The 17,984-nt window shown below is 45.1% G+C and overlaps 1 protein-coding gene across 1 annotated transcript in view; it reads left to right on the top strand.

Moving 5' to 3' along the window:
* The window catches only part of LOC137656852 (small ribosomal subunit protein uS9m-like), a 104,661-nt gene extending 88,962 nt beyond the window's left edge, over positions 1 to 15,699 (top strand). Inside the window, exons 9-10 of the mRNA XM_068391208.1 lie at positions 2,388 to 2,550; positions 15,502 to 15,699. Of these exons, the coding sequence (XP_068247309.1) occupies positions 2,388 to 2,550; positions 15,502 to 15,593 (255 nt within the window). The 3' untranslated portion in view covers positions 15,594 to 15,699. The remainder of the gene's footprint in view (positions 1 to 2,387; positions 2,551 to 15,501) is intronic.
* The last annotated feature ends 2,285 nt before the right edge of the window (positions 15,700 to 17,984 follow it).

Raw genomic sequence — 17,984 nt, 5'->3', positions numbered from 1 at the left:
TGCATGGTGATAACTAGCATGCTTGCAGATGCTAATGCTAGGAACCTGAGCACTTGGGAGTGCTCTAAGCCCGCATCACTTGTTTATTTCACGTAATCATCGACCTCGATACAAATTATTGCTGTGTTGTCTTTCTGTTATGTACGTGATTTTAATGGTATATTTGTGAACAAAATAAGTGATGGGTCTTAAGAAAGGGAGTGGTAACGATGGCAGAGAAGAAAAAGCGCATTGTGACGATAAAGGTGATCATCTCCTACGCCTATTGACACAAAGGACCTCGGTTAGATTTCGCCAGTTGTCTCTATCTTGAGCTTATAAACCAATACTTTTCCATTTGTTATCTCCTACTTCACCCTTCATAGTCCTCATCCATGTAGGCCTGGGTCTTCTAACTCTTCTAGTGCCTTTCTCTCTGGGGGAGTGCAAAGAGCAAGCCCAAACCATCTCCTTCAATCACTCGCCATGATCTCATCCACATATGACACTTGAGTAATCTTTCTTATATATAGTTTCATTTCTAATCCTGTCCTGCCATCTAACTCCCAGTATTCTTCTGAGGGATTTGTTCTCAAATCTACAGAATCTGTTGGATATTGTTTCATTGTTATACCATGACTCATGTCCATACAGTAACACCGATCTCACCAATCTGATATGTAGCCAGATTTTTATACGTAATTTCAGGTGATTTGATTTCCAAATTTTACTTAACCTAGCCATTGTCTCATTATTCACATGAGAGTTGATATGCCATTATGAGGAAAGTACATTAACGATATGTGCAATCCTTGAATGGTAAATAAAAAAGAAAAAAAAAAGTAGATAAGATTAAAAAGAAAAAAAATTAAGCTTAGTTCAGTCAAGTTTTAAGTTTGTGTTATGCTCTGTTCAAGGAACAGTAACTATGGTAACTGCCCAATTATGTCTTCTTCCCTCCTCCTCTGGCCGTTAGCCACTGTCGTCTGTCTTGAAGGTAGGAATTCCATAATAAAACCACATATACAGGTACTAAATGATTACTGCAATATGCAATATTATTTTGTGAGTATGTAATGTTTATACTGTACAGTATAGCAATTAAAAATGTTATTTCCACTATTATCATGTATTTGGGTGTATTTAAGAGGGTAGGAATGAATTAAATTTTTCTCATTTTATTTAGGAAAAATTGAATCGGGATAGTCATACCTCTCTTCACAAAATACTGCTTACAAAATTTTCAAGTTGCGAAACGAGATGAGAATAGTTTTATAACTCACTTTACAAAAAAATTTTCATTTTAAGAAAAGAGATTTGCCTGCCAGGCTGAGAATAAAATAGTCACCCATCACAAAGATTGGAAGAAAATGGGTTCAGACAACAGAAATTGTAGCTGTAATCTATAATAGGGTAACTATAATAGTACTGTACATATGGAACTATATTTAGTATATGTACTGTACAGCATTGTCCTGCTATTTATTGTATTTTCCATTTATTATTACATTGTTGTAATAACTACTTATTTTACCGGTATTAACAGTTAGCCCTTTTACTCCCAAAGGACGTACTGGTACGTTTCACAAAACTCATCCCTTTATCCCCATGGACGTACCGGTACGTCCTTGGAAAAAAATGCCATAATTTTTTTTTTTTCATATTTTTGATACTTTTTTGAGAAAATTCAGGCATTTTCCAAGAGAATGAGACCAACCTAACCTCTCTATGACGAAAATTAAGGCTGTTAGAGCAATTTATAAAAAATATACTGCAAAATGTTCTGGGGAAAAAACCCCTTGGGGGTTAAGGATTGGAAATTTCCAAAGAGCCTGGGGGTAAAAGGGTTAGTTTAGGTATATTGAATGGTTCAAATGTATTTGGCAGTACGGTATTTCATTGTGGTTATACTGTAGCTTTATGGGATTTAATGTGGTGTTTTGTAGGGTTTGGAACAAATTAGGCAATTTGCATGTGAAATGCGACTCACACGAAAAAATTACTTTACGAAAGCCACTCCAGAACATATTAATTTTGTGTTGTGGGGCATTACTGTACAAGAAAATTGACTCATGAGCTCGGTCCAGGAACATTATACTCATATGTCGAGGTAATACTGTAGAATACTAGATGGCGAGGCAATTGGGAGTGAGGAAAAATGGTAATTCTATATTTTTCTAATAGATATTGATGTAAGCGAGCTTCAAAAGAAGCCATATGAACCTCGGGTAAGTATGGGAATAATAAATTATAATATTAAAATAAGTTTTGTTGGTAACATCAAAATGGGAATGAAAAGGCCATTAAAAAAATAACCACTGTAACTTCTGATTTATTGCCATTATTTGTTCTATATATGTATACATTGAAGATATATATACTGTATATATATATTTCTTTCTTGGCAGATTTTGTTCCCATTACAATTCTGTGGTCTCCTGGGCACAGTTGATGTTGTTGCCGAGGTTGAAGGCGGAGGAACTACGGGTCAGTCTGGAGCCATCCGCTACGCTATAGCTATGGCACTTCGTTCTTTTGTAGACTTGGAAATGGTTGAAAAGATGAGACTAGGTGAGTTTTCTGGAAAGTACTTATGATTGTTATTTTTATATTGTTAGTTACAGTACATGTTTTAGCTTTATGATTAAAATACATTGCTGGGTGCCAAGTGATGTTATAGTCAAGAAAATTATTGCTTTTCTGGGATCAAGGCCAAATATGTTTTATTCTATTCTTTAGGCCTGATTTACATGAGGGCCATACCTAACCTTAACACTATGATACTAAAATTTGAGAGCCAGCTGTCGTTAAATTGAAAAACTAACAATTTACCCTTAAAGGGAGTTATTTTCAGTAGAGAGAAAACAGGTATTTGGAGGACCAAAACTACCCTTTGTTACACAATACACACTTCTGTCTGATTACTTTCATTCTTTGCAATGATTTCCTTTTATTGCGGCTTGTAAATTGACTTTTCACGGTTGAGTATAATATGATTATGGATTTTTCGTCTAATTTTGGAGATATATTTTTTGTGTTAGCCTCTGCTGTTATATTGGTCAATTCAATTTAACGGACCACTGTTCTCCCCCCATTATTCCAAAATACCAAGAAATCCGAGTAAATATGGAAGTGGCCGAATACGACTCTCCTTGGGTTATGACAGGGGATCTATTCCTACGTTTTGTCAGAAGTCAGAGTTATACAGGTATTAGTTGACTTACAGCTGTGATAGGGACCTAAAAATGCATTTTAATTTGATCTGGATGTATGGCAAACTTAAGTTTCCGTAGATTTATTATGCTGTGTCATGATACTGTACTGTAATCATCTAAATTTTTATCAATATTGTATATCATTATTTAATTTTCTTGGTTTATATATCATTTACTTTATTAAAAGATTTTTGTAATCTTTTTAAATTTGGAAGCATTTTAGCAATTAACAATCACTAACCTTTTTTGTTTACCTTTGGTTGTGATAAGCTGATCTCAAAGTCCCGCTACTGTATCAAGAAATACACCTTGTTTAATTATTCAAAATAACTTTGTGATGAATATTACACGCACACCAATATGTTATAGGATATCAGAGTTTTCATGCAGTTCATTTATAGCCATTATTATTAGCTATTATAAGAATAGGTTATGTGTATGTACTGGTGTGTCAGTTAGTTCATTTTTAAAGCTTCATAAAGAATTTCAATTTTAGTTAATTATTAAGCCTTCATATTTCTTTAGACAGTCTGTGATTTATTAAAGCATGATTGTATTCTACTTTTCAAATTAGGGACCATTTCAATAATCAACAATTACTTTTGTATTACTGTACTTTTGGTAGTCAGCTGATCTCAATATCATGCTACTGTATTGCAGTTATGCACACATACGCATAACGAGTATCGTTTATATAATTTTTTAACTTTAGACTAATATCTTCAAAATGAATATTTCATCAGCTATAATATATTATGGGTTATCATAGTTTTCATACAGTTCGTTTGTAACCATTAATTAGGTATATGAATATTCGTTTCTCTCTCAAACTCTGTAGAGGATATTTCTTGACATTGTTAGATATACGATGTTTCGATAATGAAAATACTAATATGATTAGGCAAAATATCTAAAAGAATTAACTCCATTTGCTGGTTCGCTTTCCGTCAGAAATACGTCACTTAACAGTACAGTGCTTGTTTTCTTAAATTTACTGTAAATAGTACTGTAGGCTACTCAAAGCAACTGATACAGACCACTGAAATACTTGGTATAAATACTCAATGTTTCAATGATGGGAACAAGAAGGTTACTCAGTATCGAATCAAATGGGACTTACTCGATATGCCACTTGCCTTCCGCCCGATGGCCTAGTGACCTGCCCCCAATAGAGAACGTGTGCTCATCCCCCTGGACCACGCTCGTCTGTATGATCCTCAAAAATTACACGAGTTACCTCTACTCTCTCTTAGCGTATTGATTACCAGAGGTTTTTTCATTTAGATTGGGATTGTAACCAGTCACACAAGGTCTTTCATTGTCTTCTGTGTGCAATTTTCGTTCCATTCTTGGCCCAGAGTGTACATGTTCAAGGAGGAAGAAACAATCTCTCAGGTGACCTCTGAAGCCCTCCACCTTTTGGAAGTAGATAGCAGCTCAGGGAGCAATGCCTCTAAAATTGCATGAATTTGGTTTGGTACTAGTAGAGTAAAGAATCCTGAGTCAGTGTTCCTTTGTGGATGTCATTACAGTCATTTGTGATTACAGCATAGTGATCTGGGGAAAGTGACCGTGGTACCTGTTAAAGAGGGATCATTGGCACCCTTCAAGGTTTAAGTCCCTCCTTGGAGCTGCCATGGTTGATCTAGCTTGTGTGTCACTAGACAGGTTCAACGATCACATTTGTAAGTCGAGAGCTCTTTCCTTTGGGATGATCAAGCAACATTCTGCCTCCTGCACTCTCAGCAGAGGACATTCTACCTACCCATTAATCCTGAACACCTCTGCACTTCATAGCAGAAGGCTCGTTTTTCTAGACTCAGATCGTTGGCCATAGAAGTCTTTTATAAGGCCAATCTCCAGGCCGCTATAAGGTTAACAACTGGTAAGTAGTAGTGGCGTCCTTTGCCCTGTCCAGAACAGGAAGCTGGTACTGTCTGGTGGGAAGTCGTTAATCCTTTCTAGGACACTCATATCCAATCAATGGGCCAACTTGGATCAGAGGTGAAGGGGGTCTGATAGTCATGAATCTCCAATCAACCCTGCAGTAATTTTCAAGGGTCTTCTTCTTCTTCTTTGTCTGCATCTTTTCCCACTTTTATGTGGGGTCGATGTTTCTGGCCAGCGTTCTCCATCTACCTCTGTCCCACACTTCATCACCGGTTAATCCCTTTGATCGAGGGTCATCCTTGATACAGTCCATCTATCTTCGCTTTGGTCTCCCTCTCCTTTTCCTTCCCTGTACCTCCATTTCCATCACCCTCCTCCCAATATACTGTTCATCTCTTCTCATGATAGGACCATACCACCTTAGTCTACTTTCCTGGATCTTATCTGATAGTTCTCAAACTCCTGTGGTACCCCTAATTACCTCATTCCGTATCTTATCTCTTCTTGTCACTGCACACAGTAATCTTCAAAGGTCATGGCCAAGCAAAGACCTATGTCTAAACTTTTAAGGGATGCCATGCTTAGGATTGAGATGATTAAAGCTCCTGCTTTTGTCAAGCCCTAATCAAGACCTCCGATGGCCTCTTCTGCTGTAAAAGGACTGGATGATACACCTTTTTGTGGCCTTTAGTCTGATCAGTCCAGGTTGGGTAGCAAGGGGAAGGGAGGAGGTAGGGGACATTTAGAAGGGCAGTCTCCTGCTGCTGCTGCAAATGGGAAGATACCAGTCATACCATTAGCAACATGGGGTCAAGTTGTGGGTAGGAAATACTGTGAGGACTAATGGCTACTTGTGACTTGCACTCTGAAGTCTCTCAACTCATACTCTCTGAAATCACAGAAATCTCCTAATTTGTGAAGGTGATGGTGGAGAAGAATGAGCTTAAAGTCATTCGAGGTGGTTCTCTGCGTTTCTATTTGATTTTTTCTGATGGAGTTGTCAAATGAGAGCTTGAGTGGAGACCAGTCGTCAACCTCTCCCCTCTTAACAGGCTTGTTTATCAAACCATTTCAGCATGAAGACAATATGTTCCATTCCTTCTGCTGTCAGAGAGGGAGACCAAGCTTTCAGTGGACCTGAAAGATGCTTACAGTATTTATATTTCCAAATGCCAAGCTATCATTCCTCCAGAAAGTACCTCTGCTTCTGTCTTAATATAGCAGTGTATCGGTTCAAATAACTTTTTTGGACTGTCCACTGCTACTCAGGGGTTCACTCATTTACCTTGGGTCTAGTTTCATGGGATATATCTGTGAAGGTACTGTACCTTAACAAGTGGCTGATTATGGCCTCCTCAGAGAGGCATATACATCAAGATTAAGATTGGTTACTCTCCTTTTGTTGAGATCTGGGGATCATGATAAATTGGAAAAGTTATGTTTCAACCTCAAGCATTAGAATTATTTAAGGGCATGTTGATATACTGCAGCAGCAAATCTCCTTTAGATCGCATAAGCAAGCTCAGAGCAGCAGCGCAGCAATTCTTGTACAAGGAGCTTGCAGCTTCTGGCTCGGCTGTGGCTGTCTTATGGGACACATTTTCTTGGTAAAAGTCGTTCCACACAGCCGACCCCATCAGCGATCTCATCAGTAGTATCTGAAGCATCACTTGTCAACAGCCAGAAATCTCCTTTCCAATACCTGTTGCAGTGAAACAGGGAGTTTGAGATGACTTTGCCTGTTCACTGAAAACCTTTACAGGGGAGCTCAACTTAACTCGTTACCTATCACATACAGATCCTTTAGTTCTTAGATATATCAAAGGAGGGGTAGGCCATACACCTGGGGACCTTGTCGGTGCATCAGTGTGGTGAACAGAAGAACAAGCACCTGCACAGCAACTTGCTGGAAATATAAAGATCATTAATTCAGTTTGATACAGCTATCAGTAGTACTGATGAGCAACAACACTAGTCATAGCATATGTCAACAAGCTAGGAGACACTATTTTGCACATGTTAAAAGAGTTGAAGGAGATGCAAATCTGGGTAGTGACTACAACTACCTACAAAGGTACATAGTAGTAGACACGCTCAGTCTTCAGCAGCAAGTAATGTCAAAATGGTTCATACATCCTCGGAAAAGCTTCAGCAGCAAGTAATGTCAAAATGGTTCATACATCCTCGGAAAAGCTTCTTGCTCGGTGCAGGGCACGTCAATCAATTTGTTTGTCATACACTTGAACAGGAAACTCAATGTTTTACTACACATACCATATTTGTGGCCAGTTCTCAAGGTTGCAATCCTACACCTTTGGGACAACTTGGGTGCATAGGGCTTTCCTCCCTTCTGCCCTATTCACCTAGTAAATAACAGGGTGGTGAAAGTGTCCTGTCTCAGGATGACCTTAGTTGCTAAAAGATGGCCACAGGCCAAATGGTACTTCGATCTGATGATGGTCCTAGTCAGTGTCCAGAGACCCACCACTATGGCCCAATCCTCTTAGTCAGCCACACCTTCTTAGGTACAAAGATGCAATTAACTAGTGGGGTCCATTGTAATTCCGGATAGAAACTATCTTGTATTTGTAAGTGAAAAATATTTGCAGCTGTCTACCAGGAAAAGAGCCATATTTTGGGATTGGTCTCTTATTAGGGGTTCTTCTTCGGTCAGAGTCATTCTTCAGATGATTGTAGACTTGGTCTTTCTGAGCCGAGTGAAGAGCCTCTTGATTAAAGGCTATTTCTCATATCAGACAGGAGTTGAGTCTCCTGATTGAAGGGTACAAATCTTTCCTCCTTGTGGGAAGTGTCAGTGCTCATGAGCTTTGAACAGTCTCCCTCCCAAAGATTTCAGATCCCTATAGTGGGATGTGGTCTGTGTTCGCAGGTCTCTTGTGTGTCGTACATATGAGCTCTTGAAAAAGTCATTAGATAGAGATTGGACTCAAAAGACAATCTTCCTGGTAGCCCTAGTAAAGTACGTCTAGAGAAATTACAAGTATTTCACAGGTTACTATTCCGAAGAATGGGAGGTCTTCCTTGGTTTTGTGCCCGACTTGTGGCCTAATACAGAGCCCTACAGTCCACAACACCATAATAGTCCTTCTCTGTTTCTAAGATCAGGCAGGGCCAAGAATATATTCTTTCTGGGGTCATGAGCTTAACATCCCTCAACCAGCAAGGGGTTGCAGACCCAGCTTGGGCAAGAGCCCATGTATTTGGGTATTGGCTTCTCTGTAGTCTTTTGGCAGAACCTGTCAGTGGTGCAGGTATTGAATGCAGGGGTCTGAAAATGCCAAACGACCTTTACCTCCCATTATCTGCAGGAGTAAGTCCTTAAGTCCAAGGTTAGCGTTATCCGCTGCTCTGCTTCATGTCTAAGTCTGCGAGACTGGAAGGTGATGCAGGTAAGCTTCATAACTGAGCAACCTTTCTTAGAAAATATCTGTTTAGAAGTAACTCCATTTTCCTCGCAGTGAGGGGGAAAATTGGTAAAGCATGCAAAACATGTTTCTTGTTTTAGCTGCAAGTACTGTACATTGACATATCCCAGCTTCCTCCATAATCAAGATACCAGAAAGTGTATTGGTGAGGGCATCCCCTTTGCTCTAGATAAAAAGTTGCCAGTCATCTTTGCTCCTGTTCAGGACCAGACAGATTGACATTTCCTGGGAAGTTGAACCAGCCAAAATAGGGTTCATAAAGACAGCCTCCCACCAATAAGCAAATATCACAAATTTTAAGTAATTTGTATTTTTCCTAACAGTACTTACCTCGCACTACTTTCTTAATAGTATCTGGGATCTCCTCCCAACCGACCAGAACTTTGTGTAGTTTACCCTACTCCCGTTTTCTATGCGGGGTAACCTCTGACGGAGTGATACGCGACATGAGGCGACCCAGGGTCAGAGAGCATGCTTGCTCAGGTCTCGATCTCCAGTAAGTTTTTGACAGATAGGTTTCTACTAAGTCCTGTAAGGCATTCGGGGCAGGTTTTTGACAGATAGGTTTCTACTAAGTCCTGTAAGGCATTCGGGGCAGGCTGGGCGGGCCATAACCCGAAAGTAGTTTGAGGTAAGTACTGTTAGGAAAAATACAAATTACTTAAAATTTGTGATTTGTTCCAACACGGAATACTTACCTCGAACAACTTTCTTAGGAGACTTATACCTTAGGAGGTGGGACTGTCTCTCAGGACCCAGTGTGATGAGGAGAGAAAAGGAACCTAGATAGGAGGCTTGGTTCTGCTGACCCCCAAAGGAAAACACGTGAAATAGGGAAAACTACCTTAGTGTCTAAGTAACTCACCTCTGTAAAAATTCTTGGAGAAGTATTCTTCCACTGACAGTGTATCCCATGGCAGTTAAAGGATTTTAGGGTAATTTCAGGGAAGGTAAGAGAGAAAAAAAAGAGGGGTAAGGAAGGAACCAGTGTCTCTTGGACTTGCTGCCCGTGGTTTTCCCTGGGCTACACCTTTAAATCTTTTGGAGCGCGGAAATGACGGGACCGAGAGAGAATCCGTCTAGGGACCTCCTCGAACAATCCTTTAAGTAGTGAGTTGTGAAGGTTGACTGACTAGACCATGTACCTGCCCTCAGGATTTGGCCCACTGCCATGTTCTTCTCAAATTTCAACGAAGTACTTAGCCCTCTAATGTCGGCGGGGCTAGGCTTCCCCGGAAGAGGAACCCCTGCACTACTGTAGGCTCTCATGATCACCTGCCGCAGCCAGAATGAGATCGTATTTTTGGAGACTGGCTTCTTTACCAGTCCCGAGGAGACGAACAGACTCTTGGTTTCGGGGTGAAGTTTGGCTGTCCTCTCGAGGTACTTACGTACCGCCCTGACTGGACACAGAAGCAAGTCCCTCGGGTTGTCCGAACGAGGGATAGCTGGCACTGAGAATCCTTCAAACTTGGGGTCCCAAACTGCTGGATTCTGAGTCTTGGCCATGAGGTGGGTAAGAATCTAAAGGTAGCCTCTCGCCATCCCTTCGAGTGTGAGACCTCTTAAGACAGCCCATGAATCCACCTACTCGTTTTGCTGATGCCAGAGCTAACAGAAAGACAGTCTTGAGGGTGAGCTCCTTGTCGAAGATGTCCTTGAGGGGCTCGAAGGGAGGTTCCGAAAGCACCTTCAGTACCCTAGCCACATCCCACTGGGGCACTCTAGCGGACGATTGCTTGAAGCTCTTGATGAGCATGGAGATATGTCTGGAGGCTCCTAAGTCGATGCCCTTCAGGAGGAAGACATGTCCCAGGGCCGCCCGGACTCCTTTGATGGCTGGGATGGAAGTACCCACTTCGTCCCTAAGGTAGACCAGGAAGTCTGCTATCTCGGGAATGGAGGCCCCTAACGGCCTGATGTTCTTCGAGGAGCAACACTTAGTGAAGGTAGCCCACTTCGCCTGGTATACCGCGACTGACGAACGTCTTGGGTACCCTGACTTCCTCAATGCCGTCCTCGATGAATACCCTTCCTTCCTCTGGAGACACTTGATAACCTCCACGCGTGAAGGCGGAGGGACCGAGGGATTTCGTGGAACCTTTGGAAGTGTGGCTGCCGGAGAAGGTCTGGTCTGTCCAGGAGAGGCCAAGGTGGAAGGCGAGCCAGTTTTTTTAGATCCGCGAACCACTCTCTCTCTGACCACCAGGGCGCTACCAAAGTCATCCACAGGTTGTCCGCCCGTCTTACTCTGTTGAGGATTGATTGATTGATTGAAAGTTTTCTGGAGCTGTCTGAGCATCCCGAAGGGAGGGAAGGCGTAAACGTCGAGGTCGTCCCAAGGATATTGGAAGGCGTCCCCGAAGGCTGCTGCTGGATCTGGCACAGGAGAATAAAATACGGGGAGCTGTGCGTTGTCTCTTGGCGAAGAGGTCTATCACCGGCGAGCCCCACTTCAGAATGAGGGACTTGGCCACTTATGGGTGCAGGGACCACTTGGACCCATCCTGCTGAGGCCGTCGGCCAGGACGTTTCAATTCCCCAGAATGAACCTGGCTGAGATTTTGATTTGCTCTACTTCGGCCCATTCTAGGAACTCCATCGTGAGACTGCACAGTTCCTTCGACTTTAGTCCTTGCTTTTTCACGTAGGCCACCACCTTGGCATTGTCGCACATCAGCGCCACGGTGTTTCCCCGGAGCAGGTGGACGAACTCTAGGCACGCCCTTTGTACTGCCATGATCTCTAGCACGTTTATGTGCAGGCCCATCTCCTCACCTTCCCATTTTCCTTTTGCTGTCTTGTCGAGAGATAGGCACCCCACCCCAACCCTGCTTGGACGTGTCCGTGAACAGAAGCATCTCCGGAGGGTCGGCTTGGCAGGGCATTCCCTTGAGGGTGTTCGATCTGACGTACCACCACTCCAGGACTTCCTTCGTCTCCGGGGACACCGGGACTATCTTGTGCGGGAAGTCCCCCTGGTTCCAGAGCTCCTTCAGGTTCCACTGCACTCCCCTGAGTTTGAGCCTCCCCTGGGGGACTAACTTCTCCGACATGAGGTGGCCTATCAGTCTTTGCCAGTCCGTGGCTCTCCTGGGCTGGCCCGACAGGAAGGGCCGGAGGATCTATTCCAGGTTGTCCAGTCTCTCCACGGAGGGGAAGGCTCTCGTCAACCGGGAGTCTAGGACCATTCCGAGGTAGGTCATCCTGGTGGAGGGTGTCAGCTGGGACTTTTGCAGGTTGATGATGATACAAGACGTAGCAGAACTGCAGGCGCCAAGGATACAAGAAGTTGCAGAACTGCAGGAGCTTGGTGCCTTGCTCCCTCAGTACTTCCTCTGAGGCTGAAAACAACACCCAGTCGTCTAGGTACCGAATCAGGCGGATGCCCTGTTCTTGCGCCCAGGCTGAAACTGTTGCGAAGATCCTCGTGAAGACCTGAGGAGCTGTCATCAGTCCGAAGCAGAGGGTCTTGAACTGCAATGTTTGAATACTGTACCCCATTTCACCCTTAGGTACATACTTCATGCTGGAGGGATGGACAGGGACCTGGAAGTAGGCGTCCTTGAGGTCTATGGACATCATGAAGTCGTCCTCCCTCAAGGCTGCTAGGACCGACTTCGGGGTGTCCATCTTGAAGTCGGTCTTGCACACGAACTTGAAGTCGGTCTTGCACACGAACTTGTTGAGGGCTGAGAGGTCTATGACCGGTCTCCAGCCCCGTGTCGCTTTCTCCACCAGGAAGAGCCTCTGTAGAACTCTGGACCTGGGTTCTTGACTGGCTCCACTGCACCCTTTGTCAGCATTTCCGAGACTTCTTCCTGCAACGCTGCTACTTTCAAGGGGTCCTTGGGTGCCAACCACTCCGCCTGTTGATCTAGGATCAGAGGTGGGGGTTCCGCTAGGAAGGGCAGCCTGTACCCCTACGGTCCACGGATCCGCTCCGTGGTCCCGCCATGCTTGTCAAGATCGTTTGAGGCATCCCCCCACCTGAGGCGTCGGCAGCAGTAGAGTGTCTCTCTTCCTACCTCCTTCGAGAGGCGCGGCCTGAACGCCCTCTCCTGGAGCCTGAATAGGAGGGCCTGAAGGCTGACTGCGAAGTCGGAGCTCCTCTACGGGTGGGCTGCGAAGGCTGGGGCCAGGCCATAGTCGAGGCATTCCTTCTGGGTTGGCTAGGTGAAGCGCGGGGAGGGAGAGACACATCGGAAGATGGTCTTCCTGTTGGAGGGGGTCTGGGTTCTCCCGCATCCTTGAGCTTCCTGACCCTCTCTACCGTCTCCTCCACCGCTTGCAGAGGGAACACAGACTCGCCTCAAAGGGGTAAGTTCCTAAGGGCCCTCGCTTCCCTGTCCGGAAGCCTCCTGACCAATTTGCTGAGTGAGAACTGTGTCCCTCTTACGAAGAATCCAATTGGCCGCCTGTGAGAGTGACTGGTAGGACAGGAATGAGGGCCTTACCTCCTGAGCTAATCAGCTCCTTCAGCAATGTTTGGTCCTCCGGAACCAAGAGGAGGTGTGAGGCCTGAAAGCCCACCAGGGTGCAGGCCCACCAATCTAGCCACGACGAGACGTAGACCAGGTCCATGGCCAAATCCTCCATCATGGAGGTCTCCGATGGGGAGAAGCAAACTGGGGTGGCGGTCGCTCAATCTTCTGCGGCCCCCTGACCTAGGATGGCGACTGCAGGTTCTACAGTACAGGGACCGGCACGGCGCCCTTCAGGGAGGTAGAACCTCTTCTGGGTCTTGAGGCCCTGGAGGAGCTTGGAGGCGCTCTGACTCTTAGGGGCGCTCTGACTCTTGGGGGCGCTCTGACTCTTGGGGGCGTCCGCATGGCTGGCCACTATCCTGTCAATATGAGCCATGCCCAGCCTAACGTCTCTGGCAAGGGAAGCGCTAGTGAGGGCCTCTGCTGGGGGTTATCGACCAACCTGCTGAGGCCCGAGAGCCAGTCTTCGTCTGTGGTGGGCTTCGGTTCGTCCAGCTTGTGGTGCAGTCTAATGAGAGCTATCACCTTCCTGTATGCCGAGACCTCGGCCGCTGAGCCCTCCGCGCCATCTCCTAGGACCTCCGTCGAATGTTCCTCTGCCTGAAAAGGGGCACCCCCAACGGAGGGTGCCGCTTGAGGAGGAGCCATTTTATTGTCACGGCATACCCTCGGCGGTTCTGGATGGAGGACAGGAATTGCCGCTGGGACGGAGGCCTCCGTCCTGGGGCTTATCTCTTCCCACGGAGACCAGGCTACTGCGGGCTTCCTCGTGGCTGCTGGATGTCTCTTGCGTTCCTGCCGGCTCGTCGAAGACTTGGAGGCTGGGACACAGCTGCCAGGCCGAAGGGGCGACTCTCTTCGCTGGGCGGATGAAGCCGGAACTTTCGCGGACTTATGCCTGTCTCCTGGGGCCTGAAGTGGGGACTCCCTTCGACGCTCAGGCCTGCTGCAGGGAACGTACTTCGCTGTGGGAGAACGAGCCCTTACGAGCCAGCCAGAGGTACCCGGAACTGCTGAAGCTCCCAGGAGTTGGCTGCGCGGGATGGCGACATGGACCCATTCCTCTCTAGGGGAGCGGCTCCTTCTGTACTTCCTCCTAGCGTGGCGAGATCTTGAGCGGGACCTGTCTCGTCTTCTCCTTTGGTCCCTTGGGGCTCCTTCCTCCGAGGAGTAAGAGTACGACTCGAACGAGGAGCCCGACGACCTGTAGGACCACACCGAAGGTTTCAAGTTGTCTCACGACGCTGGTGGTTCCACGTGACGATCTGTAGGCAACGAGGGCTCCATGAAGACGGGCGGGAGCGTTGCTGAAGGCGCTTGGGTAGAGCAAGGCAACTTCTTGCTGGGGAACCAGGCCTCGAACTCTTCCTCTAGCCTCGGGCGATCTGAAGGGCGTCCTTGGTGCCGCCCACGCGAGGGGATCCGACGGCGGTGAGTCCTCCTCGTCGTCTCCCCTGGCTGTAGATGTACCTGAAATACAGGCCCATGAAGCGGGGAAGAGGCTGCAGCAGCCTTCCCCCACATAGGATTGTCGGAAGAGACGGGCCTTGCTGGCACTAGAACTCCGGCCTCCGAACACACTCCCTCAGGCCCCCCACTTACCTGGACCGACAAAACATCCCCACTAGCAGGTATCTCAGACTCTTGGGGAAGAGCAATAGGCCTCTTCCCCTACTCTGGGTAGGGGAAGGCGGCTGAGAAGCCCTATCCGATGAAGCACCGGGAGAAGTAAGTGGCGAGGAGACGCTTGGCTTCCTAGGCGACCTCTTGGACGCCTTCTTCTTCTTGGTGCCCTAGCACACCCACTGCACCTCGTTCCAGGACTCGCACTCCGGACACGTGGCCGTAGGGGAACACACGCTGCCCCTACATGACGAACACAAGGAGTGTGGGTCGACTTCAGGCTTCGACAGAAAAGCGCCACGCAATTTAACCGGCCATAGGCCCGGGACAACGACGTGGATGCTCCATCACGCACTAGTAAGGCACCCTGAGACGCAGGAACACAGAGGGAAAGGGTAAGGAAAGAGCACAATGGGACCACGTGGGGACTGGATAAGGAGAGTGCGTCGAGGTGTTAACGCGACGCGACCAGAAAACTTACTGGAGATCGAGACCTGAGCAAGCATGCTCTCTGACCTCGGGTCGCCTCATGGCGCGTATCACTCCGCCAGAGGTTACCCCGCATAGAAAACGGGAGTAGGGTAAACTACACAAAATTCTGGTCGGTTGGGAGGAGATCCCAGAAAATCCCAAGAAAGTAGTTCGAGGTAAGTACTCTGTGTTGGAACAACTCCTATTTAAATGATAAAGGTTTGTTTTCACATTGAAAAAACACTCACTAACCAAGCATGGGCTGAAGTCTTACTCCTTTTTAAAGGACTTAGTGTTGTATGGGCCAGGAAATTTACAAATTACTGAAAAATAGTTTTTTTCATACAAAATTAGTTACTGTAATGCACTTTTTTTTTTTTTTCTACACAGCTGGTCTTCTAACACGTGATCCACGAAGTAGGGAAAGGAAGAAGCCAGGACAGAAGGGAGCAAGAGCTAAATTCACGTGGAAAAAACGTTAAGATTTTCCTCAATCTCTTGGATAAGCTGTAATGTAAATTAATTGCCTTGGTATGTTATGTAGGTATGTGCATATAGAAATAAAATATGAATATTGTAGTTAAATTACCTTATTTATGATTTATTCCTACATGCAAAGCTATAACTTTTAACTGTTGAAGTAATATCCTAAAGCTTAAGGGCTCCAACAGGGAAAGCTGCCCTGTGTAAAAAGGAAAGAGAAAGGAGTGAATAAATTAAATAATCAAGATCAGTAACAATGTTAAATATATGTCATATATAATCTATGAAATGAACACTATTTAATATGGAGCCTTTTGATGCAAAAGTCTTAAGACTTGGTGCGGGTACCAAGTGTTCCATTAATTCTAAGTACTGGATGATGCAGTCCTAGAAGATCTGAATGTAAAGGATGGTCAGAATTATGAAAAATATTACAGTTTTAAAAGTAAATTTTATTTTCCTTTAATAGGAGTCTGGAACTTAGGCTGTTCAAATTTGGCAACTGGTGTCGGTAGTTAAAGGTGGGTGGCGGGAAACCCTGCCCTCTAGTCAGTACATTGAGTAGCCACTTTAACCTTCACCTATGGTTGAGGCAGGAAGTGAAACTTGAAAGGACTCAAGTTTGGATAGTTATGAGAAATAAAAAAATTTCTTGAAAATTTTGATCTGTTCCTACACGAATGCAAACCTTTGCCTTTTAATAATACAGTATACTCATCTTAAGAAGGGAGGAAGCCCTTATAATCATGTTGGTTGGTTTAAAATCCCGGGATGTTGATACACTCAAAATTGCCAGAAGTGCAGGAGTGTTGATTCCTACCACCTATTAACACTTGAATGCATCCTCACGAGTTGGCCGAAGGTAGGGATGTGCAGGTTGTGAACGACAGTAAAACATCAAGAACTATAGGAGTGATCGCTGGGGAGGCGACCATGTGGAAAGCCTGATGGTGTAATCATCGATCCAGAAGTGTGTAGGAACAGTAATGTTTACACTGGTGCTATGATTTTGCTGGGAGTCTTCACAGCCATCATTTTAAGGTAGTCGTAGATATTCCGCCCTCCGTCTGAGAGTCCTAAAGAACCTTATTCAATGTATCATAACATACAGATTGAGGAAACTCTCTCGATGTTGAATAGATTTCCATGTGGGAGGGTCAAAGTGGGCAATTGCTCAGACCTGCCTATAAAAGAGTGGAGATATAAAGTGCTCAAAGCATTGAGCTTTGAACTGCTAGCTTCCACAAAGACAAAGTAGAGAAAACCTCTAGTAGGACAAAAGGAATGAATTTGAGGGTATGATTTTAAGTCTAAAAAGGCTCGTATGCAGCTTGCCTTGGCTGGTATTAATTTCTTCTGGGGAACCTAACATGAATACCTAAGACCAGTGTCCAATTCCCCATAGACTGTAGAAGTCTGTAAACCTTCTCAACAGCCTTCGTGTCATCTGTTCATGTGGTAAGTTTTTGCATATCACGAACAGTCAACAAGCAGGTCTCGAACATTGTGTCGCTCTCCATACTGACTTAAAAGATACAGGTCGCGGAATTTCATGATCCACTGTGCCTTCCTCCTCCTACACCTCTAATCAGAAGATCTGGTCACGGGCAAATGGAAGGGTTACTGCCTGAACTTTTCCAAGGGAAGAAAGCAAGTAGCCAACTGGACAAAAGTTGCCAGACTGTCAGCGGTTGCTAAATGTAAGGTGGGGATTACGTAACAGTTACCCTTGAAAGGCCTGGGACCTTAGCAGTAATTGATCATTAGTAAAGACCTGTTTTTCCTGCCTTCTTCCATGATTACCAACCCCGTTGATGTTACCTTCATGAGAACCAGGCTGCAATTCTTGTACCCAGGCATTCAGTAGTGGACATAGCTCTCTTAATTCCCTTGTCAAGCAAAGCATGAGGCAATTATATTCCTTTTCTCTGGGTTTCAAATGGCACACAGGGTATCTGATTGTAGCATCAAGAATTTTTGTTCTTAACATTTGATCGGATCAAATCAGTGTACTTAGGGTTTGACAAACTCTGGGTCATAGAGCAGCACGACTGTGTTCTCCCAGTGATCGAACCTTGATGTAACTTGGAGATTGAACATGAAGTAGGCTCCATGGTGTGGAGGACTCGGATGTCAGGACGTCATTTCCTCATTTCATTCGGGTCACTAATATGCTATTGATCTTTATAGCGTGAGAAATTCCATCACTCGGAAGAAGTCTGAACTGCCGTACTAAGCAGCCCTAAGGGTAGTCGTCTGTGGGACCTTCTTCCTGAAGAAAATACACAAGAAGAAACCTAGGTTGTTGAGGATCTTAGTGAGCATATTTTATCAAAATCGGAAGAGGTTAGTACTGCATTGGAGTTGTAATGATATCATCATTCAAAATA

This window comes from Palaemon carinicauda, chromosome 17 (assembly GCF_036898095.1).
Source record: "Palaemon carinicauda isolate YSFRI2023 chromosome 17, ASM3689809v2, whole genome shotgun sequence".
Classification (NCBI taxonomy): Eukaryota; Metazoa; Arthropoda; class Malacostraca; order Decapoda; family Palaemonidae; genus Palaemon; species Palaemon carinicauda.
The sequence above is the reverse complement of the archived record's forward strand: the minus strand, read 5'-3'. Positions and strand labels throughout refer to the sequence as shown.